A 16,383-nucleotide genomic window follows, 5' to 3' on the forward strand; every position below is an offset into this window, starting at 1 on the left:
ATATCCAGATTTTCTCCTCCAGTCCTCCCCCGTTTTATAACTAAAAGCAACATTGCTCTGAGTGACACCAGCCAAATTTATTACCCAAACTATGGGACTCACCCAGGCCCATAGCAGGCAATGGGAGCTTCCATTGGCTCAGGCCTATACGCAATATCACATTCTGCCCTCACCGTTGCCCTTGGTCATCCTCGACTATTTTCCTTCTTACTTGCCATGTGTCATCTTTAAATCAGGCAGCAAGTTTTTGAGGCAGAAATGGCATCTTTGTGCATGTGTTTAGAGCACCTATTCCCCACCCCCCCAAAGTCTCCAATGATAAGAAAAGCCTCCATGCAGCACCAGAAAGCAAATAAATAATCACCACATTCTGCCTACCGTTTCTCATCTTGAGAAATATTTACTTTTGCTCGGCTCTGAGGATGCATCAGTCAGCTCCTGCTGACCTTTAGCAGGTACTTCATTTATCCTCAGCATCAATCGCTTGCAAAGCACCAACACGCACAGCAACGCAGCTTTAGTTCTGAGGTTGGTCATGAGTTAGGTGAAATATTCGTTTCACGCCCTGCTTAAATGTAATGGTATTGATTTTCACGGGTCGGACGTGGCGGCTCCCCAGCACAGGGAGGGCACGGTGCCTGCCTCGAGGCACGCATGCACGCTGCGGGTACCAAGCGAGGAGCTCCGCGGTGTGACCTCCTGTGCTGTGCTGCCCATTAGTTGTTCCCCCTCTGCTAACAGTCCGCCAGCCGCCCACAAAAATCAGGGGAATCTGTAAAACCTAAAGTCCCCCGTCGGTTTTTTTGACAGCTGATTCCCCATCACCACCTTGTGCTACATAAATTTCCTGAAAGCATCCATGCACTTTTAGCTTTTAAGCCTAGAAGCGCAGATCGGCTCCTGGAAGCTCTTCGGCTGAAAGCCGTTTCCACCCAAATCCAGGAGATTTTTGCTTTTGTCCTTCAAGAGGCCCCGAGGCCGCGCTCAGCCCTCGGGCAAGCCTCCCCGACACCGTGTCAGCGCGGGAGGGATGGCAATGAGATCCACTCACACAACGAGCAGCTGCTTCGGAAAAGCTCGGCCATCGAGATCAGGCTCTCAATGCATTGATGACAGTGTATTTGCATTTTGTGTAAAGACTTAAAAGCAAGTAACAGAATGGTACATCCGATTTTTGGACACCTACTAGGCCCTAGTCATGGTGACACTGGTATTCACTCTATATTTAAAGGAATGGGAAAGTTTGACAGATGCAAGTAGGGAGCACTCACATTTTCTCTAAAAAAGAAAGTTATTCAATGACACTAGAAGGAAAGCTTTAAGCAGTCGGTGTTTGCCAGAGTCCCAGCTCCAACAATATTGCCATCTAATTTACAGTATTTTAAACAATCCTCGTTTTTTTTTCTTTTTAAACAACGCCACTAACCGCTGTACAATTAAAATCTAGATGATAAAATATGACTTGGGGAGTAGGGGAGGTTGGGGAGGGGCTCATGGTTTTCTTGTTGGGGTTTTTTTGGTTGGTTGGTTGGTTGGTTGGCTTTTTTACAAATAATTACAAATACAATTCCAAGAAGATATATTACATTTTATATACAGAACACACCATTTCTATCAGGGTAGGATATTAAGCCTAGCTTTTCTTTTTACACGGCAACCCTGAGATGTCTTGTTGTCTTCCCTTGCACAGAAACTATACAAGTTCATTAACTCCTTCTAGAAAAAAAAATGGATTGCTATGTTTTAATAGCATCATCACCCTGTATAAATACTCAGAAAGGGAAAAGCTTAGCCTCTTCCCTAACTCCAATATTTTCATGATTTTTTTTTCCTGTTTCCCTGCTTAGTGGAAACTGATAATGGTGACTTTTTTCAAGTGTGCAACTCACTCCTCTACTTGCCTTTTGGTAGTACAGTGAACAATTATTTCCCTTTTTTCGTCCTCCTTTTCAAACAAATTTATATCAAGAACTAATATGAAGCTTTTACAGAGGTCTGTTTCTTGGAAATCCACTGTTAATTCATGAGCTACTTTTCAAACTAAAGGATGCAGACATAAGTGTTAGGCTGGCTGGAAATCAAGTAGCTTCTGATTAATCACGGGGTACTGCTTTCTCCACCCCACCACCTCTTCATAAAAAAAAAAATATTTTCAGGTCAGCATAATCAAGTCTTTAACAACAGTGAATTCTACGGATCTTTATGGAGAACAGGACACTGAATGCATTTCACCACATTACCTGATAATTCGGATGTACTACACTTTTTTCTGTTCACCTGCAAGCTACAGCATGCCCAGCATGAGAGTATCTGAAGAGCAAATTCCTCTGCGTGGAGCCTTGGCACGGATCCTGATACCCCTTCAACAAGCCCTGTAACTTTTTAAAGCCAACTTTGGAATAGCTGGATCACTTCTTCTAAGCTTTATAATTATGCATGGGAGTCGTCAGCGTTAGCTGTCCGTTCGGTGCGACTTCATTCCCATCGTCTTCCAACAGCCCCGAAACATCAGCGTTGGGTATGCTGTCGTGGTAGCTGCTAAAACTGATGTTGTCCTCTTTGAGTTCAATGGTCCAAAAAGGAGCGTTAAGTTTTCTGTTTTGATACTCACGGTACATGTAGACAGCGCCCACAAAGCCCATTAGTAGGACCACAACAATGATGATAACTGTCAAAATAATTATGTTAAACTGAGTCCATGAAACATCTGCAAAAGCAGAGGTACTGTTGTCAGAGGAACTTATAGGAAATATAGTCTGTATAGTTGTTGGTGACAACGTACTGTTTATCACTGCCGTTGAAAACAATGTTGCCTTGCTGGCATTTGGAGCAGAAGCTGTAGACTCCCTTGTTTCTGGGCCAAGAGTGGCTTCTACAAAACAAATAAAAAATGATCAATAAAAATATGCTAAGCTGGAATCAAACACAAACGTAAGAGATTTGACATTTTTATCACAGTTATTATGGCAATTAAGTGTACCCTGTTAAAGCTGGTATTTTTTCAAACTAATTTACAGAATGGTTAGCCAGGGTTGGGTTGAGTTTTTTTAAATAATTCTGTGTGCTAAGTGCTCGTTGACTGCAGCATTCCTATGAAAAATCTGGTGATGGATGGATAGGTGCAGTAGCCAAGATTCAGCGTCAGACACATGAGCTCGTGATGAAAGCAAGCCACCCGGTCCAGCTCGTATCCAGGCCATGAAAACGGGGTCTGCCAAGCTCAGCGAGAGTTTGGACTCTGAACCCAATGAAGGCAGCGTTTCACTTCTCTACGTGGGCTGCACAATCAGGCTGGGAGGACACAGCGACTCCAGGAGCTTAAACCTTTCACAGTTAGTACACTAGATGTAGGATTACGTTCACAATATTATTATTTCTGCCTTAACTGTACAAGAAGATCAAAAATGAAAAAAATGAACCATGAGTATTCTGCCGTCACAGTGTTTAGCAACGGGTTTCAATATTTACACTGCTTTATGTAAAAGGACAAAATAATCCCAGTTCTGCTTTTGAATGAAGAAGTCATACACAAATCTCACGGAAACCCCCAGTCTGCATAACCAGAAGCAGAAGGTAACCAAATCGCAACAAAAAAAAGACTGGGGATCTTCTTATGAAGCTTTCAAACACAGCAGAAGCCACTTTGGATCCCGTTTTGGTTTCAGCTGCTGGCATATGTCCGCACATGAAGGACGAGAACATGGGAACTACCGGACTGTGCCCCAAGCTCCGTCTTCCTCTGCAGCCCCTTCCCAGGCACAAAATAGCCCAGAACCTGCCTTGCTTCCAGCAGACATGGGATAACTCCCTTCTCGGATCTAGGAGTCGGCGACACGTTAACACTGGAGATCTCGTAAGTGGGATGCAAATTCATTACGCCTTCTTCAAAGCGGTTGAGGTACAGGCCTCAGAAAGCACCATAAGAGCCTGAGTATTAGGCTCCCAGATGTAACTAATGAAGCATTTTCTTCACAGGAACAACCTGATCTATTTTAGATTCTCAAGTCCGGGCAGCAGGAACCGAAGCCTCAATCAACCAAAATGTTCTCTACACCTATTGCTCCACAGGACTCTCTGCACCCTCTTTCCCACTCTCTTCCATTTCTCTTTCTGCTATCAGAAATGCAACTTCATTTTAAACCCGCTTACAGCGGCAGCAATTACAGCTGATGGTGCTGTGCTGTATTGATCCAGCTCTCCTGAAGAGAACGTCTACTAATTATGACTGAGGAGGAGAGTCAATTCCGAAGGACTAATTTTGCGCTAAGTTGCATCTCCAATGGCAACAGGAGCTGGAAATATTCAGCACGTCTCCTGCCGCGGGCCCTCGGGGGAACTCCCGCCGGGTAACTCTGGGCCGTCACGTTCCCAGTTCGGGCAGCGGAGGGGCCATCACACCCCTAATTTAGGCTCCTGCTCAGGGTCCCTCCTGCAGCGGCTCCTCTGTTCTCCGCAGGCCCTGCCTTAGGCCGCTAAGGATACTCGGGATGCTGAATGCCAGAGGCATTTCTCTGGGGGACACCAGGCAGAATTTAGCAGTAGGAAGCAACGCGACAGGAGCAAGAGGTTCCTGGATACAGCTTTGGGACAAGGGCACAAGGAATTCAGTCATCCTTTCCAAATTCCTTCATCAACACTCAACTCTTGGCAAGCCCTGCCGGGAGCTATAATTAGAAGAAAACAGACCAGAGACAATGGCTGATTCACCAGCAAGGAAACAGGACTTTTCTGGGCTTTATTTGTGAGTCAGCATCGGCTAAGCGCTGGCAGGGGGGACGTGGGTGAAAACATTTCCTGGAACTGACGGTACCGTCACGGTGAAACAGTGCCGTGCTCTGACCGCGGACTGTCGCTTTTGGGCCGTGATACGGCGATGCCTGTTTCCGCTCACCAGGGCCGTGCCAGCCCTCCAGATGTCCCAGGGCAGCATCTTGAGAGCGGCAGCTGTTCGGTCAATGGGCTGCTTTGGCAGCTTTGACGTGAGCGTCGTATCCAGCTGCTTGATTGAAATGCGGTCTCTGCAAAGCTTCTGCTACCTCCTGCAATGAATGAGCACCGGCAGGGGACGGGGCCGTGCCAGCAGCCCGCGCGCCAGCTCTCGGGGAAGGCTGCGATGCTCGGCTGGGTGGCACGGTGCCACGCTGCATCACTAAGTCCTTGCTGCTATGCCTCACCATCACAGCAGGAACACCGTCCACCCAGGGGTCAGAAACACTGACTTTGGTCATCCCACACGTCCTTTGAATATTCTCTCCATCAGCCTTGAAAGCATCAAAATCTTGGTCAGGTTTAAGACTCTGAACGGTCCCTGTGGGTACTAGAGGGTGGTACAAAACGTGCTGTCTTTTTTCAACCATGACCACTTAGAGTCTCAGACTCCACCAATTTCGTCTGCGGATCTGGTGGGTGATGCTTGGAGCTGGTGGAGCGGGGCCAGAAGAGGGCCATGAAAATGATCCACGGGCTGGAGCACCTCTGCTACGAGGACAGGCTGAGAGTCGGGGTTGCTCAGCCTGGAGAAGAGAAGGCTGCGGGGAGACCTTATAGCAGCCTGCCAGGACTTAAAGGGGGCCTATAGGAAAGACGGGGACAGACTTTTCAGCAAGGCCTGTTGTGACAGGACAAGGAGCAATGGTTTTAAACTAAAAGAAGGTAGATTTAGACTAGATATAGGGAAGAAATTTTTTACAATGGGGGGGGTGAGGCACTGGCCCAGGTTGCCCTGGCCCAGGTTGCCCAGAGAGGTGGTAGATGCCCCATCCCTGGAAACATCCAAGGCCAGGCTGGACGGGGCTCTGAGCAACCTGATCCGGTTAAAGATGTCCCTGCTCTTGCGGGGGGGCTGGACTAGGTGACCTGTAACGGTCCCTTCCAACCCAATCCATCCTATGATTCTATTTCACTCTAGAAGCCACTCAAAACCAGGCCACTCAAATGCACCAAAGTTTATGAAAATCTTAACCTAAAACTAGTTAATGCACAGTACCTCAGCGTGTCAATTTTTAGGCAAATTGTGTGTAAGAAACTGGAAAGAAACTGTACGCCTTTTTAATTGCTTAATAAGAAAGGGAAAAAACAGGTGTCAAGGAAACAGGAAAGCTAGAAGAGCATGTCCCAGTCCCTTTGAAAGGGGACAGTCTTTCCCCACATCAGGAATTGCCTGTAACAATGCCAGTAAAATAAAACAAATGGTGAAAACTGCAAGTATACAAGCAAAGCCATACATGTGGATTTTAATGGAGCAAGGTCATGTAGCTCTTTGCACAAAGACAGAGCTGTGCAGGGGGAGATAATGGATGACCCGATGCAAAACTGCCATTTCCAGCCCTGTACCGGTACAGTTACAGCTAATGAGCATTCAACTTCTGTCTATTGATCATCTCCCGCGCAGAGAAGGACTCTGTGATTGCACCTCCAGAGAGCAGCATGGGAGTGAAAACCACATTAGCTCCTAATAGAAGATCTGAATTAAATCTCTGTTGGTGACAAGGACGAATTTGGGCCCAGATGCTTTCCTGAACTCTGGGTTCTCTTATCTAACACGTAACGCCTGTAACGTTTCCATGCATGGAGCTGGAGATCCACCTTGTGGACCAACCTCCTGATAACCACTGAAGGAGCAACTTAAGAACCATTTGCTCTCATTTTACTATGAGTCCTCCTGCTGTGCAGTAGCCTCTCTAGGTACCAGCGCTAGTCGGAGTCTGAGAGGCTACATACAGTGTCTCGGATGTGGACTGAAGACTGATGAGAGACCCACAGCGCAGGCACCAGTAAATTCTGGCGTTAACTCACTGTGCAAGTTTGGATCTTGCTCCTTGAGCTTTGGCTTCCCCATTTAGAAAGCAAAAAAAAAAGAGTATCTAAATTTCATCCAAGTAGTTATTGTTTGCAGAGTATAAAGAGGGACAACGTTTATTATAAACACCCTTTGTAGGGAACTAGACAGTGCTATTGAATGGACTAGCCAATAAGGAGAATTCACTGGGCACTCAGAGATCAGGTATATCAAGCAATAGAAACCTGAAAACCTATATTTAAATACACTGCAAATAGTTTTTGTTTTCCAGCTTGTTCCCTAGAGGTGCCCGCCGCAGGCTGGGAATCAGGGCGGTCACGGAGCTAACTCAACCACAGATTTCAAGGCCAGTAGGCACCAACGTGTTATAAAGGTCCGGTTTTCTTCCCTCTACCACAGGCCAGATGAATCTAAACCAATCTGACCAAGTGTTGCCACCCCAGCCTTCAGGCAGCTTGTGCCCACCTGAGCCACACAGCGAGCTTCGACACTGATTTGAGGAGCACGTTTTACCTTTCTGGGTGCAGTTGGTCCCCTCGGGGTCTCGGACGTAGCCGTCCTCACACTCCTCGCAATGAAACCCAGCGGTGTGGTACAGGCAGCCGATGCACTCCCCGCTCTCCGGCTTGCACACGCTGGGTGACCGCGCCGGGTCCACGTTCCCGTTGCAGTCACATCTGACGCAGATGCTGTCGGAGTTGTAGTAGCCGTTGTCACACTGGTTGCAGTTCGGGCCAGTGTACCCAGTTTTGCATTTGTCACACCTTGGGGCAGTTTCACCAGGCTCTAAAGAATACGGAAAGGAAAATAGGTGTGTGCCGCAGCCCCTTGCAGAGCAACACCCACTGTGGGATTTGTCCTGCGGGGCCTGACCACAGGTCACTACGACAAAAATCAGCAGCCACTGAGTATTAACCAATCTCAAATTTTAAGCTGAAAAGACAACTTTCGAACTGCAGCAGTTTCCTGTTCCGAGCGGAAAAAAAAGCTTTGGGGGTTTCCGATGCCTTGTACCAGCCTCACAGAGCATGCTGGGCACGTTGCTAAGCAAACAGCTTATTCCTCCTGAACATTTCCATCTCAAGCAGACAATTTCAGAAAACAGCTGGAACTGTGTTGGGGATGTTAGCAATCTGCAGGACCTTTTGGGCCTATATGAAGCCAGAGGAGGCTTGATTGCAAAACTGATTAAGGAAATATTAAAAAAAAGTCTTACATATGTTTATTACAGCTACGACTTCTCTTGGTTACATCAAAATAGAGCAGGAAGATTGGGGAATCTCCGTTTGGAGTCCCACGGAGATGCTCAGAAGAGGGCTCCCAGAGGCGTGGATGGCTACGTGGCACTGCTGGCCATCTCTGTACCCCTCCCGGCTGCCACAAGCCCAGCAGCTTCTCTCTGCAAAACTCTGCAGGTTCTTCAGAGCGAGCTGCAGCCTGTAGCGAAGCGTTTCTGATGCCCTCCGCTGTGCAGCTGCTCTCACGAGAGGCAACATGGACCAGGGACGCATCGTGGCAGGCGCTGCTTCCAGCAAGGTGCCCACGAGTGGGAGACTCACGGGCTATAAACCGCCTCGCTAGGCTGATGCACGCCGAGTGGCAATTTAATTGAAACACATTGGGAAGAGCTACATTCGTTATCTGAGGAATTAGACCGAAACGAAAGCCTTACGTATTCGGCAGGTGCCGGTCGATGCCACGGTGGAGCACGGGCAGCGATGGCAGGCGTGGGCAGGATGGGTGCTTCTGTAGAAGCCCTCCTTGCAGAGCTCGCAGTGGCTTCCCTTGGTGTTTTCCTGGCAGTGCAGGCAGGTGCCTGGGGAAGGGACAGGAGCACAAGCAACCGTTCGGCAGCAGGAACTGGAGCAGAACATTTGGAGCAGGAATCTGCCTGGAGCCCTCTCAATTATCAGAGCGCACAGGTGATTTTGGATGCCCTCCGGCCAAAACATGATCCTGGCCTCTTATGACCTTCTGATGGTCGTCCCCCCCTCCACATGCACACACACATAATGTGAAAAAGTAGGTAGCCCCAGCAGAGAGTAGGTAGCCCACAGTTCATCACTTTAAAAGGTCAGTGCGGGTCAACACATGCTATCAATATTAAATGGTCCTCAAGGAAAGCGGCTTCGGTTTGCATCTCTGCCAGTGAGCCGGGATCTCGATGCTTCAAATCCCTCACTCTCATGAGGGGTCCCTCCAGTTTATACCAGTGCCCTTTTTTGTGTGCAGCCTCTTCCTGCACCACAGAGCTGGTGGGCAGGGGCAAGGAAGAGCCGCCGTCCTGCTTGGGAGGCAGCGGGCTCCATCCCACCGGCGTGGCTCTACCTCCTCCGTCCCCATCACAGGAGGAACGTTTGCTACCGGCCCAAGGCAGCAGCAATTACTGACCTTGCCGGAGAAACAGCAGAACTGGGGGTTCACGTGAGCCACCTCCCCTTCCTGGGGTAGCCCCTGAGTCAGAAAATCGACGTGCGGTGTCTTAGCAGAGGCTGTGTCCTAATGGCCCTCTAAATTGCATTTTGATACTATTACCAGAGAAAGAAAAATCTCCATAGTTATGAAAACGCAGCCTCTATCAAAAGCCCATCCATCAACAGGAACATCTTGTAATTCAGCAGGCTCCTCGTCGAGGTGGCAGTGACCTGAAGGAAGCTTATTTGATTAAATCCCGTGTACAAGACTCTGGAAAGGCAACAGCCACCTCCTGACAAACCAGGGCGGCACAGAGCAGTTTATTCACCGCATATATAAGCACAGACAGGAGATTCACTGAGCTAATCTAGCAGTGCTGCGGGGGTACGGAGAAGTCTCATATCAACATTAACCACACAAAAAAATCCTGAATTAGGTTAATGCTGACTGTTAAAAAAACCACAGCAGATTTTCTTATTAATATTGGGACAGTTTGGCTCCCTTGCAAGCCCAGTACGCTGCACGGCTCCTACTCTTCTCTTTCCACAGCGATGACTCTGCAGCCGAGCATCCCTGAGCAAGCCCGGCGTGTCCTCGCAGCCGACCCTCGCACCCGGGGCAGGAAGCAAACCCTGGCAGCTGCCGCTTTTGGGCTGATTCACCCGCGCGGTGGGGCTGGCAGCACCCCAGCGACTAAGGACACTTGCTCGGCGTCAGCTCCCACGCCCTGTTTGCTCTTCACCCAACAGCTCGTCAGACACGAGCCGGTGGTTTTTGTGGGAGAGATGTCAGGGTTAGAGGGGAAAATTATCTGCTGGTCTCGGTTTCTCCAGTTGCAAACCTCGATCGGCTGCTTCAGCGGGATGCCTGGGACGGACCGGCTCGTGGAAGGTCAATTTGCCCGATCAGCACGAAGGGTGCCTTGAACCGTGCTCTGCAGGCATTAATGGTGGTATAAATCTGGAATCACACCTGCGTTTTCTGTACAGTCTTGGTCATTTCAGGACCGATGTCTTTCCCATCGGCGGAAATTACTCGCGTTTATCTACACCAACCCTGCAAAATGGCTGCGTTTCCAATGAGTCAGCAAATTGCTCAGCCATGCAAAGCACGCATGGGCTTGCAATCAGGTATCGCTGTGGAAAGCCTTAATAATTAATAGCACTTCCCATCCTGACAGTGCCCTCCGGAAGGAGCAGACCTCGCAGTACCCCGACTGGGAAGAAGCAACCAAACTCATTGCACAGGCACAAGCCGGGGCACAAGGGTCGCGCTGAAGGAAGCGCTGTCGCCGGGGGAGCTCGGGCTGCCCAATTTCCAGCACAGTAATTTTAAATATTCCTCCTGGCCAGAGGAACGCCGAGCGAGGCCGTGCGGGGACGGCTGCAGAGCCGGCAGAGGGAGCCCGAAGTACGGCATTAATGCCAAAGAAACCTTGAAAATTTGACAAAGACTACACAGAGTTGATGTAAAGCTGGGGAGGTCACACAAAGTGCAGTCTCTAGAGCGGGCTGCGCGCGCCGCGTTACTTATTAGATGTCAGATCTAATTTTTAATCGCCTGTTCTCTGTTCTGGTTTTGTTGGTTCCCCCACCCCCAGCAGCAAGGAAAGCAGATGGGAGGAAAATTTTGAAAAAGGGATTTTTGTCAAATCAACAATAGGTCATTAACCAAAAAGAGGGTTTTTCTTTGCAGCGCTGCGGTCAGCGCTGGACAGCCCCGGCAGAAGCGCTGCCTGCACAGCCCCATCCCGGAGGCAAGGTCTGCGCTGGGTTTTTTTTAAATCAAGAGCAGGGGGAACATTGAGGGAGAAAAAGGAAGAGCAGATTATCTTACTCCTTCACAAAACCCACACACCCAGCTCCAAATCAGTAACACAGCTGATGTGTGCACAGCTTTAGGTACAATCTGATATCCTTCAGTATTAGTAGGACGTGAGTTCTACTTATTAGTAGCACATAGAGTTCGGTGTAGGAATGAATGCAAGAATTCATCCTCAGGAGTGCAGATCTGGTGCCGGCCGCTACCCCTGACAGCGGCAGAAACGGCCTCTGCCCAGCAGGACCAGGGCACTGGCTGGGCACAGCCAGCGCCGCGGCTGCCCGTTCCGCTGCGCAAACACCAGGCCACGAGGGAACAGACGCCGGTGCAGACGTTGCCCAGAAATACCGTATTTGATGAGCTCTGCCTCTCTGCCAGCTACGCAAAAAACCCTGCAACGTTTTGAATATTATCGCTCCTTTCTAAGCTCCTGGATAAATATCACAGAACTGCATCTCAGCCTGGAAGTTGTGATGAGAATTTGGATTTTGAAGCGTGCGTTTTGTTGGTACAGCGGGGGTTGCGCGGGCAGTCTCAGAACATTGCTCCTCCGGGATCTCTCCTTCCAGCGGAGACGGGAAAGCAATGCGGTCCCCCTGCCCTCCCATAAGCTGTTCAAGCACAGGGGCTTCCCCGTTTGCACCCCATCAACATCTGTATGAGTGAGAGAGTCAAAGAAATGATCAAGGAAAATGAACAAGGCCAATTTATAAAAAGCGGGCAATATTAATTAGGTGCTGCCAGTTTTTCCCAGCGCTAATCACATTATCTGTGGCAGTAACAGCCACCTTACGTCAGTGCCACTACAGTATATGTTTCCAGGTAAACAGCAGTTAAACAAAAGCTCCTTAAGAGCCCGTGTTGTGTATTTGTGTAAGTGCAGAGAACAATAGAGCACTGATTTCCGATAGAGACTGCAGAACAAAGGCTCTGCACTGCAGCCTGGGGTAAATAACGCAGCCTTTATTGACTTCCTCCAGAAGAGGACTAGCTCCAACCTTGCCACGCATCTTAATTTTAGTTTTAAGGTAAAGACAGTGGGCACTCGAGGCATAAAGATGCAGATGAAGAGGATGAGAGTAGAGGTCTGCTGAATGAAAATGGCAAAAACCAGAGACAGAGAAGACAGGTAAAGTCTGCACCCGCCGTGGGCACAAGCGGGAAGTTACCTGTTAAGCTGTCGCAGGTTTTGGAGCGGTTGTTGCACTGGCACGGCTCGCAGGCGGTTTCGTTAAACCTGTAGTATCCATCGCTGCACCGGTCACACTTCAGGTCCGTGACACCAACTTTACACTGGCATTTCCCAGAGCTGCACAGAGAAAAACCAACAGTGAAATCTGGATGTGCTGGGAGGCATCCAAAGTACAAACCGGCGGTCAGTGTTTTGGACTCCCTTTCCAGAGCGGGGAACTCTGCGCAGAAACGCTTGCTGGAAGTGGGACGTTAAACCCATGGGCAACAATTTCCAAAAAGTGATGGGGAGTTCAAGAAAGGCTGAGTCTCTGCAAAACCAGTTGCCCTGACAGCATTTCCAGCTGGGCACCAGAAATCATCGCTCACTCTGGAAAGCCCTGGCCCAAAGCCGTCCCCATGCATCAGCCCCCAGCAGATGCTCCCACAGCCCCTCTCTGGTCCCAGCTTCATCGAGCACCTGCGCCGGCCCTGGGTCCCGCAGGACACCGGGACACCCGTGCTCCCTTCGCCTGAGCGGTAAAAGAGCACCCAGGTGGATCATCGCCTCCCCGCCGCATCGGTGCCGAGCGGCACCTCCCGGATTGTCGGACAGCCCCCTGCTCCCCCCCTGCTTTCCCGGCTCTCCCCCAAGAGCCGGCGCAGCAGCTCAGGTGTCTCGCTCGGGTTTCGGCCCAGGCAGGCGTCAGCCACCTGCACTCCCTCCGCTTCTCCTCCACGATCCTATTTATCCCTTCCACGCAACATCCCCACGGCCGCCCAGGCAAAGCCCCTCTCCCCAGTCGGCTTCTCCTACCCAGGAGGAGCCAGGGAAGGACAGAGAGGGTTTCCCCTTCCCCTGCGGTTCCACTGTACTGACCCCAGGGTGTTGGTACACAGGTTGGTGAACAAGTGCCCTGCTTACGTGGGCTCCGAGGCCGACTGCACGGAGCGTGGAGTTAAAATAGCGGGTATCGGTGTTAGTTTGCACGAGCAAATACCAGGAGGCTATAAAAAGCAAAGGTTACCCTCATTCCTTTGGCTTTCCGTGCCAGTCTTTCCACATAGAGGCTTCAAACCTTTTGCTTTCATAAGCGACTTTATATACTAGCAGCATTGAGGCTCAACTCTCAGCGAAATCCCAGGAATGGATAAAATGCTCTTCCCATCCGCCCCCCCGGCACGGCGACTGCCGGCTATGGCTCGCCCCACCTGCACACGCGGGCACCGCCAACGCCCGAGGCGAGGACGAGAGAGCGCAGAAGTGCCTCTCCGCATCTCCAACAGTCCGGCAGGAAACCTCAACCCTTGCGTGCTGCACAGGGAAGCCAGGACAGCCACCCAAATAAACGGGATTTGGTCTCCTCCGGGAGATGGCTTTGTTTGCAGCTGGAGCCGAGGCGGCGGGTACCATCCCCGGAGCAGGCCCTGCACACCGCTGGATGCACCCTCCTCTTAGCTCTCCCCTATGTAACCTCTACCCTATTCAGAAACTTTTTAAATCCGGTATTTCAGGGTTCGGTGTGCCTGCACAAAGATAATCTATTGTTCTCCCTCGCTCCTCCCGGGGAAGAGCGAGCAGTGCACAATTTGCTTCTAAAAGCCCCTGGAAAAATCTGCTGATTAAAACTAATAAAGGCTGAGGCTCCAAATGGCTTGATGCACTGTTGATGTGTTGTTTTTAATTAAAATGCAGTAGATTGCAATGTTTTGGGGAAGACATTGCTTGTGTTAGAAATTAACATAATTTAGTATTTCTGTTGTTTGTTTGCTTGCCAAAGGAAGAAGAAATACTCAAAGGCACACCAAAATACGGAACTCAGCCCAAGTGGCTACACAATTAAATAGTTTCAGAATATGCAATTTCAGGCATATTTAATGGACTGATTAGAAGAAGGAAAAAGAAATACGATGTTTCCTTGCTCTCCAGACCATTATCTGGAATTGCAGCAGGCAGATGCAGAATTCAAAGGGATGCTGTTCAGCAGCTCAATACGTTTGACTTTTAAAGAGCTTTTCACAAGACCTACCATTAATCCAAACGTTGTCACAGCGTTTAAACCAAGAGCAAACAAAAAGCAGTTTGTTTTTATTTGCTTCTGACCGCTACTGGACAGATATTGCTGCAAGCGGGCAGGGGACGGGCAGAGCCAAGCAGGGAAAAGCAACTAATTTGGTGGGGATCTGATATTTAGCCTGAAAACTCATCTCCTGGGGATGTGCCCCACGAGTAGGACTGTACAGGACCAAGCACTAGAGCTGTATAATCTTCACCCTCCCGGGCTTCCCCCTGCAGTCCAGGGTGCTCCGTTTTACTCTCTCCTGTCCCTCGATCAAGCCTTTATCGTAACGACACCCTCCTCTTCCTCCCGGCTGGCACCTTTCCATCCAGACTCCCGCTTCGTTTCTTTACAGGAGGTTTATTTCCCCAACGACTCTGCTAGGGCTCAATGCAGCATTTTGGCGCTGCGTCCCTTGATTTTACTCGTTAGCTTAAAAATAACAGGAAAGCAAGCTATTTTAAAAAAAAAAAAAAAAAAAAAAAAAAAAAAAAAAAAGACGGTTTTGGAAAGTTTGGTTTTAATGCCTCTCCAGCAGACCTTTTCTCAACATGTTACGCATGGCACAGAGCCAAGTCCTGCATGTGCAAGAATTAAATCACTCAGCAAATATAAAGCTTTGCCTGTGGTCATTGCTTCCATAGAATAAAGCCCCCTTACAACACTCCTTTTCATAGCTCCAGTCCAGTAAAGACTGTCAGACACTTTTTAAAGCAAAGGTCAATGATATAAATGCATTGAAACCACAAAAAAAAAAAAAAAAAAAAAGTCCTGTTAACAGACCGATTGTGCCCATAAAAATCCAGAAACTTGAAAGAAAAGACCCACAGTTTAATACTTGCACAGTGAGAACCGGACTGGATTTTGAGTATCAGCCAGGAATTTCTTTTTGGAGGGAAGTGGGGGGAAGGAGGGGGAAGGGAGGAGGGAAGCATTTTGATGCAGCAACATCAATTGCTCAGCTCCATTTCAGACGATTATTAACTCCACTAAAGCCAGCCAATTTTTAGCTCTCACAAAAGAATTGATGGAAGGATGTGTTGGGACAAAAACAGACTTCCAGTAACAAAAGTCTCCCGCCAGCCTCGGTTTCTACTAGATTTTACAAATATACTTACTTTAAAGACCGTGTAGGTAGTGTATATCACCACCACATCATCCATCAACTTTATATACGTTTCCTCATGATTAAAAACATCAACAGCACGAGAGATCCTGGCCGGAGGAGCAGGCAGCGATGAGCCGGCCAGCGGGGACAGGGGCCGACCGTGTGCGAGGCGAGGCTCCGACGGCGAGCGAGCCGACCCCGCGGGGCTGAGGGCCGCGCGCCGGGCGGGGACCCCCCGAGGCAGGAGCTCGTGCGCCTGATCGCCGGGCAGCTCCCAGCCCTGCGGCTTCACGTTGTGCCTTAGGAGCTGCCGTCTTGATGCCTGCAAGGCGACGGCCTGGGGCTGGACCACCCGCACCCGCCGGCGGGCAGGAGGTGGCCGCCCAGGGCAGCGGCACGGCAGCGGGCACTGAGGAGGGGGCTGTAAATAAAAGCGAAATATTGGGCAAGGGGGAACAGCCTAGACCCCAAAATACGTCTGCAAAAGCCAGGCTGATTTCACTTCCACCCTCCACAGCTCCCTTCTACTCCACCCAAGGGGAAACAGCCACGGGATGCAGGAAAGCCCATCACCCACCAGTGATCCGTGTCACTGCTGGCAACACAACGTTCCCCGTGGTGGGACTTTACACGGGACTGCAGATTTACGGCTACAGAAGTTACGGGGATACGACAGAGAAACCCCCTCCGTGCATTACTCTGGCTGCTGTTACACAGGAGGGCTGCAGATAGTTTTGACCCCGCTCGGAAGTGTCCTGAAGCAGAGCGCAAAGAACAGGGAACACCTCCAAAATCCCGTCTCGCGCCTGGCCTGAAGCTGCAGAGCATCGTGCAGATAATTTTCAGCCAGGTCTGGCGGCCAGGGAAGGACACACCGACGGGACAGGCTCTGCCCGGGAGCTCGGGCAATGCCCTAACCCTGCGCCGCTCGGCACGGGACGGCACGGGAACTCGAGGCCTCATCACAAGATAAAAAAAAGGGTATTAAAATATCTGTGATCTGAGCCAGA

At 49.8% G+C, this 16,383-nt stretch overlaps 1 protein-coding gene across 1 annotated transcript in view; it reads right to left on the reverse strand.

The window, feature by feature from the left end:
- Positions 1 to 1,524: 1,524 nt before the first annotated feature.
- Positions 1,525 to 16,383, reverse strand: part of MEGF9 (multiple EGF like domains 9) — a 55,160-nt gene continuing 40,301 nt past the window's right edge. Inside the window, exons 3-6 of the mRNA XM_075519689.1 lie at positions 12,205 to 12,344; positions 8,472 to 8,615; positions 7,313 to 7,585; positions 1,525 to 2,872 (exon numbers count right to left, since the gene is read on the reverse strand). Of these exons, the coding sequence (XP_075375804.1) occupies positions 2,418 to 2,872; positions 7,313 to 7,585; positions 8,472 to 8,615; positions 12,205 to 12,344 (1,012 nt within the window). The 3' untranslated portion in view covers positions 1,525 to 2,417. The remainder of the gene's footprint in view (positions 2,873 to 7,312; positions 7,586 to 8,471; positions 8,616 to 12,204; positions 12,345 to 16,383) is intronic.

Source organism: Mycteria americana, chromosome 17, assembly GCF_035582795.1.
Source record: "Mycteria americana isolate JAX WOST 10 ecotype Jacksonville Zoo and Gardens chromosome 17, USCA_MyAme_1.0, whole genome shotgun sequence".
Classification (NCBI taxonomy): domain Eukaryota; kingdom Metazoa; phylum Chordata; class Aves; order Ciconiiformes; family Ciconiidae; genus Mycteria; species Mycteria americana.